The 17164-nt window shown below is 45.3% G+C and overlaps 1 protein-coding gene across 5 annotated transcripts in view; it reads right to left on the bottom strand.

Annotated features, from left to right (window-relative positions):
* The window catches only part of ACAT1 (acetyl-CoA acetyltransferase 1), a 35945-nt gene extending 19360 nt beyond the window's left edge, over nucleotides 1-16585 (bottom strand). For 3 of the 5 annotated variants that reach the window (XM_035264442.3, XM_035264441.3, XM_054241536.2), the window contains exon 1: nucleotides 16476-16585. In XM_035264442.3, the coding sequence (XP_035120333.1) occupies nucleotides 16476-16541 (66 nt within the window). In that variant the 5' untranslated portion in view covers nucleotides 16542-16585. Of the gene's footprint in view, nucleotides 1-13208; nucleotides 13351-16475 lie in introns of all 5 variants that reach the window. The other 2 variants (XM_054241535.2, XM_078339383.1) reach the window with 1 other exon arrangement.
* Nucleotides 16586-17164: the final 579 nt, after the last annotated feature.

Genomic DNA, 17164 nt, shown 5'->3' with positions numbered 1-17164 from the left:
TCTAACTACACCCATATAAACAGGACTGCAGGGAAGTCCTGTTTCACGGCAGCTGGGCGGAGCCCACAGTAGCTGAGCAAAGCCTCTACAAGCAGACAGTGACTAGGCTGCCTCCTTGCTGGTCAGGGCAGCCCTGATAAAAAGACAGCAGCACAATGGAAACTCATAAATAAAGCCCTGACTACCCGGGACAGAGCACCTGGGGGAAAAAAAGAGAGGGGGTTTATGAGTTCTGCTGCAGCAGACTTAAACGTACCTGCCCATCAGCTCTAAATGAATAACGGAGATCACAGCTCAGCACTTGAGCTCCTATAAAGGACACACTGTCTTCTCAAGCAGCTCCCTAACCCCGGTATATCCAAAGAGTCACTTCATAAAGGAGAGCTCAGACTGACATTTGGCGGGTATCCTTCTGGGACAAAGAAAGCAGAAGAAACTGGCAGCAACCCTTACTGTTCTACAGCTGCTGCAGGTGATCCCCAGGCAAGCAGGGCCTGGAGTGGACCTCAGCAGTCCTACAGCAGAGGGGCCAGACTGTTAGAAGGAAAACTAAGGAACAGAAGGAAATACCTTCATCATCAACAAACTGGACGTCCACTCAGAGACCCAATCTGAAAGTAAACAACTACAAAGACGACAGGTGGATAAAGCCACAAAGATGGGAAGAAACCAGTGCAAAAAGAATGAAAGCACCCGAAACCAGAACACCTCTCCTCCTACAAGGGATCACAACTCCTCACCAGCAAAGGAACAAGGCTGGATGGAGAACGAGTGTGATGAATTGACAGAATCAGGCTTCAGAAGGTGGGTAATAAGAAATTTCTGTGAGCTAAAAGAACATGTTCTAGCCCAATGCAAAGAAACTTGAAAAAAGATTTGATGAAATGCTAACAATAGAAAACTTATGAATATAAGTGAATTGATGGAGCTGAAAAATACAACACGAGAACTTCGCGAAGCATGCACAAGTTTCAACAGCCAAATTTACCAAGCAGAAGAAAGGATATCAGAGGTCGAAGATCAACTCAATGAAATAAAACGAGAAGGCAAGATTAGAGAAAAAAAGGGTATAAAGGAATGAACAAAGTCTCCAAGAAATATGGGACTATGTGAAAAGACCTAATCTACATTTGATAGGTGTACCTGAATGTGACAGAGAGAATGAATCCAAGCTGGAAAATACTCTACAGAATATCATCCAGGAAAACTTCCCCAACCTAGCAAGGCAGGCCAATATTCAAGTCCAGGAAATATAGAGAACCCCACAAAGATATTCTTCAAGAAGAGCAACCCCAAGGCACATAATTGTTAGATTCACTAGGGTTGAAATGAAGGAGAAAATGCTAAGGGCAGCGAGAGAAAAAGGTTGGGTTACCCACAAAGGGAAACCCATCAGACTCACAGCAGATCTCTCAGCAGAAACCCTACAAGCCAGAAGAGAGTGGGGGCCAATATTCAACATCCTTAAAGAAAAGAACTTTCAACCCAGAATTTCATATCCAGCCAAACTAAGCTTCATAAGTGAAGGAAAAATAAAATCCTTTGCGAAAAAGCAAGTACTCAGGGATTTCATCGCCACCAGGCCTGGTTTACAAGAGCTCCTGAAAGAGGCACTAAATATGGGAAGGAACAACCAGTATCAGCCACTCCAAAAACATACCAAACGATAAAGAGCATCAACACAATGAAGAAACTTCATCAACTAACTGGCAAAACAGCCAGCTAGCATCAAAATGGCAGTATCAAATTCACACATAACAATATTAACCCTAAATGTAAATAAACTAATTGCCCCAATTAAAAGACACGGACTGGCAAATTGGATAAAAAGCTAAAACCCATGGGTGTGCTGTATCCAGGAAACCCATGTCACATGCAAGGATACACAAAGGCTCAAAACAAAGGGATGGAGGAAGATTTACCAAGCAAATGGAGAGCAAAAAAAAAAGCAGGAGTTGCAATTCTCATCTCTAATAAAATAGACTTTAAACCAACAAAGATTAAAGGGACAAAGAAGGACATTACATAATGGTAAAAGGATCAATGCAACAAGAAGAGCTAACTATCCTAAATATATATGCACCAAATACAGGAGCACCCAGATATATAAAGCAAGTTCTTAATGACTTACAAAGAGACTTAGACTCCCACACAATTATAGTGGGAGACTTTAACACTCTACTATCAATATTAGACAGATCAACCAGACAGAAAATTAACATGGATATCCAGGACATGAACTCAGACCTGGATCAAGCAAACCTAATAGGCATTTACAGAACTCTCCACCCCAAATCCACAGAATATACATTCTTCTCAGCACCACATTGCACCTACTCTAAAATTGACCACATAATTGGAAGTAAATCACTCCTCAGCAAATGCAAAAGAATGGAAATCATAACAAACAGTCTCTCAGATCACAGTGCAATCAAGTTAGAACTCAGAATTCAGAAACTAATTCAGAACTGCATGGCTTTATGGAAACTGAACAACTGGCTCTTGAATGTTGACTGGATAAACAATGAAACGAAGGCAGAAATGAAGAAGTTCTTAGAAACCAATGAGAATGAAGACACGACATACCAGAATCTCTGGGACACATTTAAAGCAGTCTCTAGAGGAAACTATATAGCAATAAATGGCCACATGAGAAGCAAGGAGAGATCCAAAATTGACACCCTATCATCAAAATTGAAAGAGCTAGAGGAGCAAGATCAAAAAAACTCAAAACCTAGCAGAAGACAAGAAATAACTAAGATCAGAGCAGAACTGAAGGAGATAGAGACATGAAAAACCCTTCAAAAAAATCAATAAATCCAGGAGCTGGTTTTTCGAAAAGATCAACAAAATAAACCACTAGCCAGATTAATAAAAAAAGACAAGGGAGAATAATCAAATAGATACAATAAAAAACAATAAAGGGGATATCACCACTGATTCCACAGAAATTCAAACCAACATCAGAGATTATTACAAACAACTCTATGCACATAAACTAGTAAACATGGAAGAAATGGATACATTCCTGGACACTTGCATTCTCCCAAGCCTAAACCAGGAAGAAGTCAAAACCCTGAATAGACCAATAACAACGTCTGAAGTTGAGGCGGCAATTAAGAGCCTACCACACAAAAAAAGCCCAGGTCCAAATGGGTTCACAGCCAAATTCTACCAGGCATACAAAGAGGAGCTGGTACCATTCCTTCTTAAACTATTCCAAATAATCCAAAAAGAGGGAATCCTTCCCAAATCATTTTATGAGACCAACATCATCCTGATACCAAAACCCGGCAGAGACTCAGCAAGAAAAGAAAACTTCAGGCCAATATCCGTGATGAACATAGATGCAAAAATCTTCAGTAAAATACTGGCAACCCGACTGCAACAGCACATCAAAAAGCATATCCACCATGATGAAGTAGGATTCATCCCGTGCAACAGCAAATCAAAAAACTTATACACCATGATCAAGTAGGAATCATCGCAGGGATGCAAGGCTGGTTCAACATACACAAGTCTATAAATGTAATTCACCACATAAACAGAACCAATGACAAAAACCACGTGATTATCTCAATCCATGCAGAGAATGCCTTTGACAAAAGTCAACAGCCCTTTATGCTAAAAACCCCCAATAAACTAGGTATTGATGGAACGTATCTCAAAATAATAAAAGCTATTTATGACAAACCAACAGCCAATATCATACTGAATGGGCAAAAACTAGAAGCATTCCCTTTGAAATCTGGCACTAGACAAGGATGCCCTCTCACCACTCCTATTCAATATAGTACTGGAAGTTCTAGCCAGAGCAATCAGGCAGGAAAAAGAAATAAAGGGTATTCAAATAGAAAAGGAGGAAGTCAAATTGTCTCTATTTGCAGATGACATGATAGTATATCTAGAAAACCCCATTGTCTCAGCCCAAAATCTCCTGAAACTGATAAGCAACTTCAGCAAAGTCTCAGGATACAAAATCAATGTGCAAAAATCACAAGCATTCCTGTACACCAATAACAGACTTAAAGAGAGCCAAATCAAGAACTAACTGCCATTCACAATTGCTACAAAGAGAATAAAATACTTAGGAATACAACTCACAAGGAACGTAAAGGACCTCTTCAAGGAGAACTACATGCCACTGCTCAATGAATTAAGAGAGGACACAAACAGATGGAGAAACATTCCATGTTCATGGTTAGGAAGAATTAATATTGTGAAAATGGCCATACTGCCCAAAGTAATTTACAGATTTAATGCTATCCCCATCAAGCTACCACTGACCTTCTTCAAAGAACTGGAAAAAAAACACCTTCAACTTCATATGGAACCAAAAGAGAGTCCACATAGCCAAGTCAATTCTAAGCAAAAAGAACACAGCAGGAGGCATCACACTACCGGACTTCAAACTATACTACAAGGCTACAGTAATCAAAACAGCATGGTACTGGTACCAAAACAGAGATATAGACCAATGGAACAGAACAGAGGCCTCAGAGGCAACACAACATATCTACAACCACCCGATCTTTGACAAAGCTGACAAAAACAAGCAGTGGGGAAAGGATTCCCTGTTTAATAAATGGTGTTGGGAAAACTGGCTAGCCATCTGCAGAAAGCAGAAACTGGACCCTTCCTGACACCTTACACTAAAATTAACTCCAGATGGATTAAAGAACTCAAGGTGAAACCCTGTCTCTACTAAAAATACAAAACTTAGCTGGGCATGGTGGTGCACGCCTGTAGTCCCAGCTACTCAGGAGGCTGAGGCAGGAGAATTGCTTGAACCCAGAAGGCAGAGGTTGCAGTGAGCTGTGCCATTGCACTCCAGTCTGGGTAACAACAGCAAAACTCCGTCTCAAAAAAAAATCAAAAAAACAAGCCATAGAAGACTTAAACATAAGACCTAATGCCATACAAACCCTAGAATAAAATCTAGGCAAAACCATTCAGGACATAGGCATAGGCAAGCACTTCATGACCAAAACACCAAAAGCATTGGCAACAAAACTCAAAATAGACAAATGGGACATAATCAAACTCCGCAGCTTCTGCATGGCAAAAGAAACAGTCCTTAGAGTGAATTGGCAACCAACAGAATGAGAAAAAATTTTTTCAGTTTACCCATCTGACAAAGGGCTGATATCCAGAATTTACAAAGAACTAAAACAGATTTACAAGAAAAAAAGCAAATAAACCCATTCAAAAGTGGGCAAAGGATATGAACAGACACTTTACAAAAGAAGACATACATGAGGCCAACAAACACATGAAAAAATGCTCATCATCACTGGTCATTAGAGAAATGCAAATCAAAACTACATTGAGATACCATCTCACACCAGTTAGAATGGTGATCATTAAAAAATCTAGAGACAACAGATGCTGAGAGGATGTGGAGAAATAGGAACACTTTTACACTGTTGGTGGGAGTGTAAATTAGTCCAACCATTGTGGAAGACAGTGTGGCGATTCCTCAAGGACCTAGAAACAGAAATTCCATTTGACCCAGCAATCCCATTACTGGGTATATATCCAAAAGACTATAAATCGTTCTACTATAAGGACACATGTACACGAATGTTCATTGCAGCACTGTTTACAATAGCAAAGACCTGGAACCAACCCAAATGCCCATCAATGATAGACTGGACAGGGAAAATGTGGCACATATACACCATGGAATATTATGCAGCCATCAAAAATGATGAGTTCATGTCCTTTGTAGGGAAATGGATGAACCTGGAAACCATCATTCTCAGCAAACAGACACAAGAACAGAAAATCAAACACCACGTTCTCACTCATAGGCAGGTGTTGAACAATGAGAACACATGGACACAGGGAGGGGTGCATCACACACTGGGGTCTGTCGGGGGGGAACAGGGGAGGGACAGCAGGGGGTGGGGAGTTGGGGAGAGATAGCATGGGGAGAAATGCCAGATATAGGTGAAGGGGAGGAAGGCAGCACATCACACTGCCATGTGTGTACCTATGCAACTATCTTGCATGTTCCTCACATGTACCCCAAAACCTAAAATGCAATTAAAAAAATAAAAATAAAAAGTTCCTACATGGGCCAGGTGCAGTGGCTCATGCCTATAATCCCAGCAGTTCAGGAGGCTGAGGCAGGTGGATCACTTGAGGCCAGGAGTTTGAGACCAGCCTGACCGACATGACAAAACCCCATCTCTACTAAATATACAACAATTAGCTGGGTACAGTGGTCCATGCCTGTAATCCTGGCTACTTGGGAGTCATGAGGCAGGAGAAGCACTTGAACCTGGGAGGCAGAGGCAGAGGCTGCAGTGAGCCAAGATCATGCCACTGTACTCCAGCCTGGGTGACAGAACAAGACTCCATTTAAAAATAATAATAGTAAATTTTTAAAATAATACAATTTACCAAAAATGTTTTCTACTTGTAGGTAACATGCCAGTCACTGCCTCTCCAAACACACGCCTTTCTCAAAGGGCTCCGGAAAGGGCAACCCTAAGTCCTCACAAGGCAACTCCCCTGCCTCTGGCCAGAGCTGACAGGATCAAGAGTGGAATGGACTCACATAAGCTAGCACCCTGAGAGACTGGGTCAGTCAGACGATGGTGGGCACTGGGATTGAAAAGTCACACGGGGCTGGAGCTGACCAGCCAATGCCACCGAAAAGCAGAGGTTAGAACAAAGAGAAAGGCCATGAATACGCTGAGAAGCAAAAGAATGGAACATGGATACTCAGAGACAGGGGAAAGAGACCACGGCACACTTTATTTTGTTTCCTTTTTTAAAAATTTTACATATAAAAATAAATAAACCAGAACTCCTAGACTTAAGCAGTCCTCCCGCCTCAGCCTCCAGAGCATCTGCGGCTACAGGCACGTGTCCCTGCACCCAGCCAGCTGCACTTTATTTCCGGTCCTTGGATGTCCTCCTGCTTGCACACTGTATCTCTTCCAAAAGTCCCCTTTCTGGAGATTCCTTAAAGAACTAAAAGTAGAACTACCATTTGATCCAGCAATCCCACTACTGGGAATCTACCAGAGGAAAAGAAGTCATTATATGAAGACCAGGTGGCTCATGCCTGTAATCCCAGCACTTTGGGAGGTCAAACCAGGTGAATCACTTGAGGTTAGGAGTTCAAGACCAGCCTGACCAGCATGGAGAGCAACCCTGTCTCTACTTTAAAAAGTCCCAAATTAGCCAAGCGTGGTGGTGCATGCCTGTGTTCCCAGCTACTCAGGAGGCTGAGGCAGGAGAATCGCTTGAACCCAGGAGGCGGAGGCCGCAGTGAGTGGAGATGACACCACTGCATTCCAGCCTGGGCAACAGAGCAAGACTGTGTCTCAAAAGTGGAAAGAAAAAAAAAAAGAATTCATTATATGAAAAAGACGCTTGCACACACATTTTCATAGCAGCACAGTTCAAAATTGCAAAACTATGGAAGCAGCCCAAATGCACATCAATCGATAAGTGGGTAAAGCAAATGAGTTGTGTACACCATGGAATACCACTCAGACACAACAAGGACTGAAAAACCAAACAGCCTATCTTCTCACTTATAAATGGGAGCTACATGGCCGGGCGCGGTGGCTCACACCTATAATCCCAGCACTTTAGGAGGCTGAGGCAGGTGGATCACGTGAGTTGGGAGTTCGAGACCAGCCTGAACAACATGGAGAAACCCCATCTCTATTAAAAATACAAAAAATTAACTGGGCTTGGTGGCTCATGGCTGTAATCCCAGCTACTAAGGAGGTTGAGGCAGGATAATCGCTTGAACCCGGGATGCGGAGGTTTCGGTGAGCTGAGATTGCACCATTGCACTCCAGCCTGGGCAACGAGCGAATCCTGTCTCAAAAAATTAATAATAAAAATAAATTTTTAAAAAAGTCTATAATCCCAGCACTTTGGGAGGCCGAGGCGGGTGGATCACGAGGTCAAGAGATTGAGACCATCCTGGTCAACATGGTGAAACCCCGTCTCTACTAAAAATACAAAAATTAGCTGGGCATGGTGGCGTGTGCCTGTAATCCCAGCTACTCAGGAGGCTGAGGCAGGAGAATTGCCTGAGCCCAGGAAGCAGAGGTTGCGGTGAGCCGAGATGGTGCCATTGCATTCCAGCCTGGGTAACAAGAGCGAAACTCCGTCTCAAAATATAAAAATAAAAAAAGTCAGAGCTACATTATGAGGACACAAAGGCATAAGAATGACACAATGGCCAGGCGCAGTGGCTCACACCTGTAATCCCAGCACTTTGGGAGGCCAAGACAGGCGGATCACGAGATCAAGAGATGGAGACCATGCTGGCCAACGTGGTAAAACCCTGTGTCTACTACAAATACAAAAGTAAGCTAGGCTTGGTGGCATGTGGATGTAGTCCCAGCTACTCGAGAGGCTGAGGCAGGAGAATCACTTGTACACAGGAGGTGGAGGCTGCAGTAAGCTGAGATCATGCCACTGCACTCCAGCCCGGGTGACAGCGAGACTCCATCTCAAGAAAAATAAACATCGAGGACTCAATAGAAAGGGTGGGAGGGAGATGAGGGATAAAAGACTATACATTGGACATAGTGTGCACTGCTCAGGTAATGGGTACGCCAAAAGCATCATCACTGAAGAACTTTTATCATCAAACACCACCTGTGCCCCAAAAACCTATTGAAATAAAAATAAATGTGAGTTTTAAAGGTTCGGTTTCTACTTGGCTAGTGTGTTCCTTGTTTACCAAGCCACTTCTCTTCTTTTGCTTTTCTGCTTCAGGTTAATGGAAGCTTCCCTGACTCTCTCCACTTTGCTCCGGGTCCCATCTCCAGTTGCCTTTTCAAAGATGGCACAGTTATCCTTTCCCTCTCCCCTACGACATTCATCCCTTTTGTTTCTGGATAATTCCATAAACATACAAACAGCTAAGATTCCTCCCACCTAAAAAAAAAAATTAAAAACAAACAAATGTCTCTTGACCCACATTCCCACTGAGCTTTCACTTCTTTTCTTTTTTTTTTTTTGAGACAGAGCCTTGCTCTGTCACCCAGGCTAGAGTGCACTGCAACCTCCGCCTCCCAGGTTCAAATGATTCTCCTGCCTCAGCTTCCCGAGTAGCTGGGACTACAGGCATGCCACAATGCCCGGCCAATTTTTGTATTTTTAGTAGAGATGGGTTTCACCATGTTGGCCAGGCTGGTCTTGAACTCCTGATCTCAGGTGATCTGCCTGCCTCAGCCTCCCAAAGTGCTAGGATTACAGGCATGAGGCATGGCCTCCTCTCACTTGAGTTCCCTTTGGCAAGAAAGGTTCTCCATGCACCTACAATGTCTATTTACTTGTCCTCACCTCCTCTTTACGGTTCAACGCACTCAGATCCAGACTTTATTTCTGCCCGTTCACCACTGCTGGTCCTGGGAAAGATCAACAGTGTCTGTGTAGCAAAATCCAGCTCACTCTAATGGCCTCACTTAACCTGTAACATCTCAGCAAGACTGGGCTCACCTTTATTTGAGGCACATGCCAAGCAGCTAAGCGCCTGGGCTTCCTAGCTCAGTATTCTGTTTCTTTGTTTGGTAGCGACAGAGTCTTATTATCTTACCCAGGCTGGTCTCAAACTCCTGGGCTCAGCTATCCTCCTGCCTTGGCCTTCCCAAGTACTGGGTTTACAGGCGTGAGCCACTGTGCCCTGCAAGCTGAGTATTCTCAAGCAAGCTACTTAGACACACTCTCCTTGGTTTTCTCAAATACCCTCCTCAGGCTATAATGAGAATGAGGTAATATGTGTAATCTGCTACAGAAACTGTTCCTTGTCTTGGCTTCCATTACTACGCGGCCTCCTTCCCACCTCATCAGTCTTGTCTTTCCCTTCCAACAAGTGCAGAAGGGCCCAGAGCTCTGTTCCAGGCCTCTGTTAATTTAACTTCACTATCTCCTTAGATAATCCTACCAGGTCCTACGGCTTTAAAAAGCATTTCTGTGCTGATGATGTTCCAAATTTATCTCCAATCCTGACCTGTCAACTGACCACCGGACTCACAACCAATTGCCAACCTGACAGCTGCAGGTGAATGTCCAAATCATAGCCCGCAGTTTCCAACCCTAGAAAAACAGAGGCTCACGCCTATAACTCCAGCACTTTGGGAGACAGAGGCAGGCGGATCATGAGGTCAGGAATTCAAGACCAGCCTGGCCAACATGGTGAATTCCTGTCTCTACCAAAAATACACACACACAAAAAAATTAGCAGGGCATGGGGGCACGTTCCTTGCCTGTAATCCCAGCTATTCCAGAGGCTGAGGCAGGGTAATTGCTTAAATCGAGAAGGCAGAGGTTGCAGTGAGCCAAGACTGTGCAAGTGCACCCCAGCCTGGGTGACAGAGCAAGACTTAGTCTCAAAAAAAAAAAAAAAAGAAAGAAAACCTGTTTGTTCCCAGTATTCTCAGGTGCTCAGGCCAAAATCACGCTTCATGCTTCCCTTGATTTGAATCCGTAAAACCCAGATACTGTCAACAGATAGTGTCCGAAACGTAAGTAAATTCATCTGCTCTGCCTTGCCTCCACTGCCGCCAGCTAGTGCAAGCATCATCTCCCGTTCCTATTAACGACCTGCCTAGTTCCCTACTTCTCCTGATACCTCTCTACGGTCCAGCCAGTTTTGAAAATTTAAATCAGATCACATCACTCTACTGTTTACAATCATTTCATGGCTTTTCATTGTGTTTGGGATGATACAGAAACTCATTTTTTTTTTTTTTTTTTTTGAGACGGAGTTTCGCTCTTGGTACCCAGGCTGGAGTGCAATGACGCGATCTCGGCTCACCGCAACCTCCTCCTCTTGGGTTTGGGCAATTCTCCTGCCTCAGCCTCCCGAGTAGCTGGGATTACAGGCGTGGGCCACCATGCCCAGCTAATTTTTGTATTTTTAGTAGAGACGGGGTTTCACCATGTTGACCAGGATGGTCTCGATCTCTTGTGATCCACCTGCCTCAGCCTCCCAAAGTGCTGGGATTACAGGCATGAGCCACCGTGCCCGGCCTTTTCTGCAAACTTACATCACTCCTGCTCTATGCCAGCCACTGGTATCTCTTTGTTCTAAACCCCGTCCCAGTACCTCAGGGTCTCTGTAGTGTGCCTCTATCAGTAACAGTCTCCTCAGGCCAGGCTGTGGCTCACGCCTGTAATCCCAGCACTTTGGGAGGCTGAGGCAGGCAGATCACTTGAGGTTAGGAGTTCAAGACCAGCCTGGCCAACATGGTGAAACCCCATCTCTACTAAAAATACAAAAATTAGCAAGGCATGGTGGTGGGCACCTGTAGTCCCAGCTACTTGAGAGGCTAAGGTGGGAATATCGCTTGAATCTAGGAGGCAGAAGTTGTGGTGAGCCAAGATCATGCCACTGCAACCTAGCCCGGGAAAGAGTGTGATCCAAAAAAAATCAGAAACAAAACAAAGTCTCCCTAGCTCCGCATGGCTGGCTCATTTTTGTTCTTCCTGTCTTTTCTAATGACACATTCCAAGAGTGAGTCCTAACGTACTCTAACCTACTTTATTTAAAGTTCCCTCTACTTTTTCCTCCATTATATGAGTATCACCATTTCCTTGAAGTCACCTCTCACACTTTACGTGGTTCACCCTCCAACCTGATGCAGGATTCCTGATGGTAGGACGTGTCTCCTGTTCACTGCTACGTCCCTATCCTTAGCATAGTGCCTAGTGCTCATTCAATGTCAGAAATGAATCACAAAATTACAGTACGGTCAGGACACTGGACCTTACGGTGTGTAGTAAACACACGCTGAGTGAACGAAACCCATTAAGTTTTATCCGCATCACACAATTCTCTTTCAGGGAGGGCTCAGCTGCAGTACCAACTCAAGACCTGGCCCATACCAGGCAGAGCTCGGCATTCCTATCTCAGCTTCCACAACACCCGTGCCCACTATTTTTTTTTTTTTTTTGAGGCAGAGTTTTGCTCTTTGTTGCCCAGGCTGGCATGCAGTGGCACAATCTGGGCTCACTGCAACCTCTGCTTCCCCAGTTTAAGTGATTCTCCTGTCTCAGCCTCCCAAGTAGCTGGGATTACAGGCGCCCACCACCATGCCCAGCTAATTTTTGTATTTTTAGTAGAGACGGGGTTTCACCACGTTGGCCAGGCTGGTCTCAAACTCCTGACCTCAAGTGATCTACCTGCCTTAGCCTCCCAAAGTGCTGGGATTACAGGCGTGAGCCACCGCACCCAACCTCACCCATGGGCATTCTAATTGTTCCAGAATATATAATGTTGTAATCCTCCGGTGGCTTTTCTCCCCACTAGACTGAATTCCAGGAAGAGACTGATTTATTTTCTATCCCAGTGATGCCAGCAGACACTAAACAAATACTTGGAGAAGTCTGAAACTTACCAATAACTCAGAGAAACAAAAGTTCAGGTATGGTAAATATGTTATGAAACCAGCGAAGTAAGATAATGAACTAGAGAGTAACTGAGGGCCTACTATACATGGGAGGGTCAGAAAAGGCCTTCTAGAAACGTTAATGGAGCTGAGAAATGAATGTTAAAGAATCACCCTTGGAAAGATCCAGGAAAAGAGTATTTGAGGCATCAGGAACAAGTAGGACAAAGGTCAGGAATTAGGAACGAGCCTGACACACGCACTAAGTATAGAAAGAAGGGTCCTGTGAGAAAAGTAGAGAGCACAGCAGCAGCTGAGGCCACAGAAGTAAGTGCGGCCCAACAGATCGAGGTAAGGGTCTAGATTCCGGCCCACCCAAAGCTTTTATGTCATAAAAAGACCATTCTGGCTGCAGTGCAGAGAACTGAGTGCACTAGGGCAAGATTAGAAAAAGGGAAGGGGGCCGGGTATGGTGGCTCACACCTGTAATTCGAGCACCTTAGGAGGCCGCTGTGGGCAGATCACCGGAGGTGCATCACCTGGGGGGCTGGTCAGGCATTTGAAAGTAGCCTGGACAACACGGGGTTAAGAATACAAAAATTAGCCAAGTATGCGGGCATACAGACACCTGGAGTCCCAGCTACTCGGGAGGCTGAGGCAGGAGAATTGCTTAAACCTGGGAGGGAGAGGTTGCAGTGAGCCAAGATCTCACCATTGCTCTCACCTGGGCAACAAAACTTGGTCTTAAAAAAAAAGAAAGAAAGAAATTAGCAACAGAAAAAAGGAAGGAACTAGCACATAGGCTGTTAGGTCAAAGGGAAGCAGCGAGGTTACCAAAGCCGAGGGGTCAGGAACCCAGCAGAAGCAGGAACCACAGAGACAGACAGAGAAATTATCCTGGCTTCTTCCCTCCTCCTATCTTCCAATCTTCCACCGGTGGCTACACCCAGCCAGAAGCCAGCAGACGTTGGTCAGCCTACAGTAATGCAGACAGAATAGGGGAGGGGAGAGGAATGAATCTGAGAGCAAATCTGCCCAAGACTGGCACAATATAGGAAATTTTTTTTTTAATCTGATATTAAAAAGAGCTGAATAAAACTGGATCAAAACACAAAACGGGAGTTTTAAGGAGGGAGTGGTCAATAACATCAAATATAGGATCAAGGTCAAGAGGAAGAAACAGCCGAGCACAGTGGCTCGCACCTATAATCCCTGCGCTTTGGGAAGCCGGGGAAGACCAGCCTGGCCAACAGAACGAAACCCCATCTTTACAAAAACTAAAATATAGATGTTGTAAAACAATGAAAATCCACAGAAAAAGGAAATCACTGGTATTTTTCAGCTTGAGTGGCACAGAAATTTGACTGCAGAATCAAGGAGAAATGGATGCAGGATAAATGGGAGGCAATGAGTAAAGACCACTCCTGTGGCCAGAGAGAGAAGTGATTTAGAGCTAGAAAGGCAAGAAGCCCCAGTAAAGTCCACAACGATTTGTTGACCATAAGAGAGACCTGGTAGGCAAAGGGAAAAGAGCCAATATAATGAGCGAGAGGTCAAATTTCATTCTGCCACATAGCCCAGAAAACTGAAAATCCTGTTTATGGTTCAGTAAATGACCCCCTTTAAATCAAGTATCCAATACAACTGCTTCCGAGAGTTCAATCACATGACTGTCACCTGTCATACACGAGCCCAGGTACAGGCTCATTCTTTTCATGAGGAGTATTTGTGTTTGATTATAGGAGTATTTGTGCTTGTAAGATCTTTTGATTTTTGTTTAGATGGAGTCTTGCTCTGTTGCCCAGGCAGTGGCAACAATCTCAGCTCACTGCAATGTTCCCATCCCGGGTTCAAGCGATTCTCCTCCATCAGCCCCGAGTAGCTGGGATTACAGGTGCCCACTCCCACACCCAGTTAATTTTTTTTAAAATTATTTTTAATAAAGGAGGGGGTTTCACCATGTTGGCCAGGCTGGTCTCGAACTCCTGACATCAAATGATCTACCCACCTCGGCCTCCCAAAGTGCTGGGATTATTGGCATTATCCACCTCAACCTGCCTGATTACAAGATTTTAATTAAACCATGAATTAAGAAGATTCTGCATTTTTAAAAACACATCTAGAGTACCTAGTTCACCTGTCTCACCTAATCAATACTCTTTGAAACCCAAGATAACCTACTTACATTCTTGTGATTGCGCCACTCATTCCATGAGACTAACAAATAGGCTAAGAACTCATCTTCCCTGGAAACCTATGCCCTTCGACTTTTCTATTATCTCAGTCATCCAGGATCAATGTCAGACTCTCCCTTTTCCCTTGGCTCCGCACCCTCACTCCGTAATTGTCAAGTCCTACAATAGTTATTTCACCATCTCTTACACAGCTCCTACCGCCACCTCCGCTGTGCAAGTAATGTTACTCTAAGCCCACACATGAGAACTGGAATGACCTCTGATAGCTGTGGGTCAAGATGGCAGGGGGAGACCTATGTTAATTCTAGCTAAACAATTATAAGCTTGCTTGGCACAGAGTACAATGAAGCTTATACACCAAACTAAACTATATTATTGGTGCAGTTAATTAGAAATCAAGCAGCAACAGGAGGCCTAAGGTAAAGACCATCAGAGTGCGCCGTAACATGTACCCCAAAGCCTAAAATGCCATAAAAAATAAAAATAAAAATCAGACTTTGTCATGTATAAAAACTATATTCCAGATTAGGAAAAAAAAAAAGGGCTTGTGCAAAAATATCTGAGAAGGGAGGTGACCTCTGCTCACAGGAGCTGGCAAGGAGAAAAGCATTGCAGGGCAGAGATCAGTGAACACCTCAGGCTCTGCCTAGGTTCTCCGAATATGGAGTGATTTTAATTGTTCTATGTCCTCAATGCTTGGGAGATAAAAGCCCTTGATGTATTGGGTGATGTCAGACTGGGTGGCTCCTCCTTGCGGCAGCACCCTGATAACGATCAATGGTAAACTCAGAGTACTAGTTTAGCATGTCTTAGAAGGATCACACGTGTTCTCTCCCCGCTCCCCATTTTACCCACCCCTTCATCCTCCCCTTCCAAGCCCTTAAGATCAATGAGATTATGCACATAATAAAAGTGTGTGGAGCCCAGAGCTGGGGCCAACGCCATTCCCACGCTTGCGTTGGTCCCCGGGGCCCATGCTGTAAATTCTACTCTCGTGTCTTTCCTTTTCTCAATCCCTCCTCACCGCCAAGACTAAGGGCACCCACGTACGGGGTTGGGGCTGGTACCCAAGAGATTGCGACAAAAACAAACATATCGATAATGCCACATAAACAGGGTGAAATCCATACTTTCACAACAGAACTGGATCTCCAAGCTTATTGCCCTAATCACCCTAGAAAACTCAGGCTTCAGTAACCACATCCTGAAGGTCTCTACCTATTCCTGAGGCTTTGCCTGGCAATCTGCCGTGCGGGCTCCCTTGCGTGTGCAGGTGGAGAATAAAGTCATTGAGACTCTGCCCTTACTGTGTTTCCTAAATACAACAGTCCGAGGAGACACCCCTTGGAACGCCCCCAATATGTGAGCTTTGCTCCTATGTCAAGTATCATGTATTCACTGTATTATCTGAGTAGTCATCTGTTTTCCCTGATAAATTTTAGGCGGCTCCAAAAAAAAAAAACATGATCACATGGCGCCCTCTCCCCTTGTATGCCCCAGTGGTTATCTATTCTATTTAAAAAGAAAAGGAACGTCTCCTGACAATAATGCACACAAACACGTTTTAAAGAAAATCTCGGGAGCAGCTCCGGTCCGCAAAGAGGCTCCCGCATCCCGCCGCTCGGGCCCGGCCAGCGCCAGTTCCGGCCTCCCGCCTGCCCAGACACGGCCCTTAGTTAACACTCAAGATGACTGGAAGCAGCAACGTGCTATAAAAATAGGCGAGTCCGTGGGCGTTATCCCAGCACTTAGGCCGTTTCGGGGCCAGACCCGGTCACGTGACAGTCCTGGGGCCTACGCCGAGCACCCGGGCCGAGGGAGCCGCCAGGGCCGCAGGCAGAACGCTTCCGAGGAGGGAACTCCTCGCACCCCGGGTCCGAGCGCCGTGGGGACAGACCCCGCTCACCTGCACCAGCCTCCGGAGCAGGGGGCTGCGGCTGCCGCCGCGCAGAAGTGCCGACAGCACAGCCATGGTCGCAGAGCGCGGAGTGGGAGCAGCACTGGGAGAGAAGACACAGCCCCCTCCTCCCCCGCGCCCCACTTCACCCGCACCGCCCAGAGGGGGCACCACCCATCCCGCCTCCTCCAATAGGAGCCCCGGACAGCCACGGTCAGTGGTGATTGGCGGGAAGCCAAGGGCGGGGCAGAGCCTGGCGCTGGGAACTCGCAGCCTGGGTGGGGAAAGGTTGACGAGTGAAGGACGTGGCTGCAGACTCTGGCCCGGGCGTTAAAGAGCACGTGACACGCTGCTGGTTTCCTTGTCCCCCACTTCTAACCTGCTCAGGCCACTGGTTTATGTGTAATCCGAGCTTTTTCCATTCACTAAGCATGCTTCCCTTATGCCTACCCAGCACAAACTCATCCAAGTATTTTAGGATTTTTTTTTTTTTTTGAGACAGGGTCTCACTGTGTCACCCAGGCTGGAGTGCAGCAGCGCGATCACAGCTCACTGCAATCCGACCTCCATGGCTCAAGCGATCCTCCCTCCCTAGCCTCCCAAGTAGCTAGGACTACAGGCACAAGACTCCACAACCTGATATCTTTTGTATTTTTTGTGGAGAGGAGGTTTCACCATGTTGGCCATGCTGGTCTTGA

The sequence above is a fragment of the Callithrix jacchus genome, chromosome 10 (genome assembly GCF_049354715.1).
Source record: "Callithrix jacchus isolate 240 chromosome 10, calJac240_pri, whole genome shotgun sequence".
NCBI lineage: Eukaryota > Metazoa > Chordata > Mammalia > Primates > Cebidae > Callithrix > Callithrix jacchus.
This window is presented reverse-complemented; position numbering and strand designations above follow the sequence as displayed.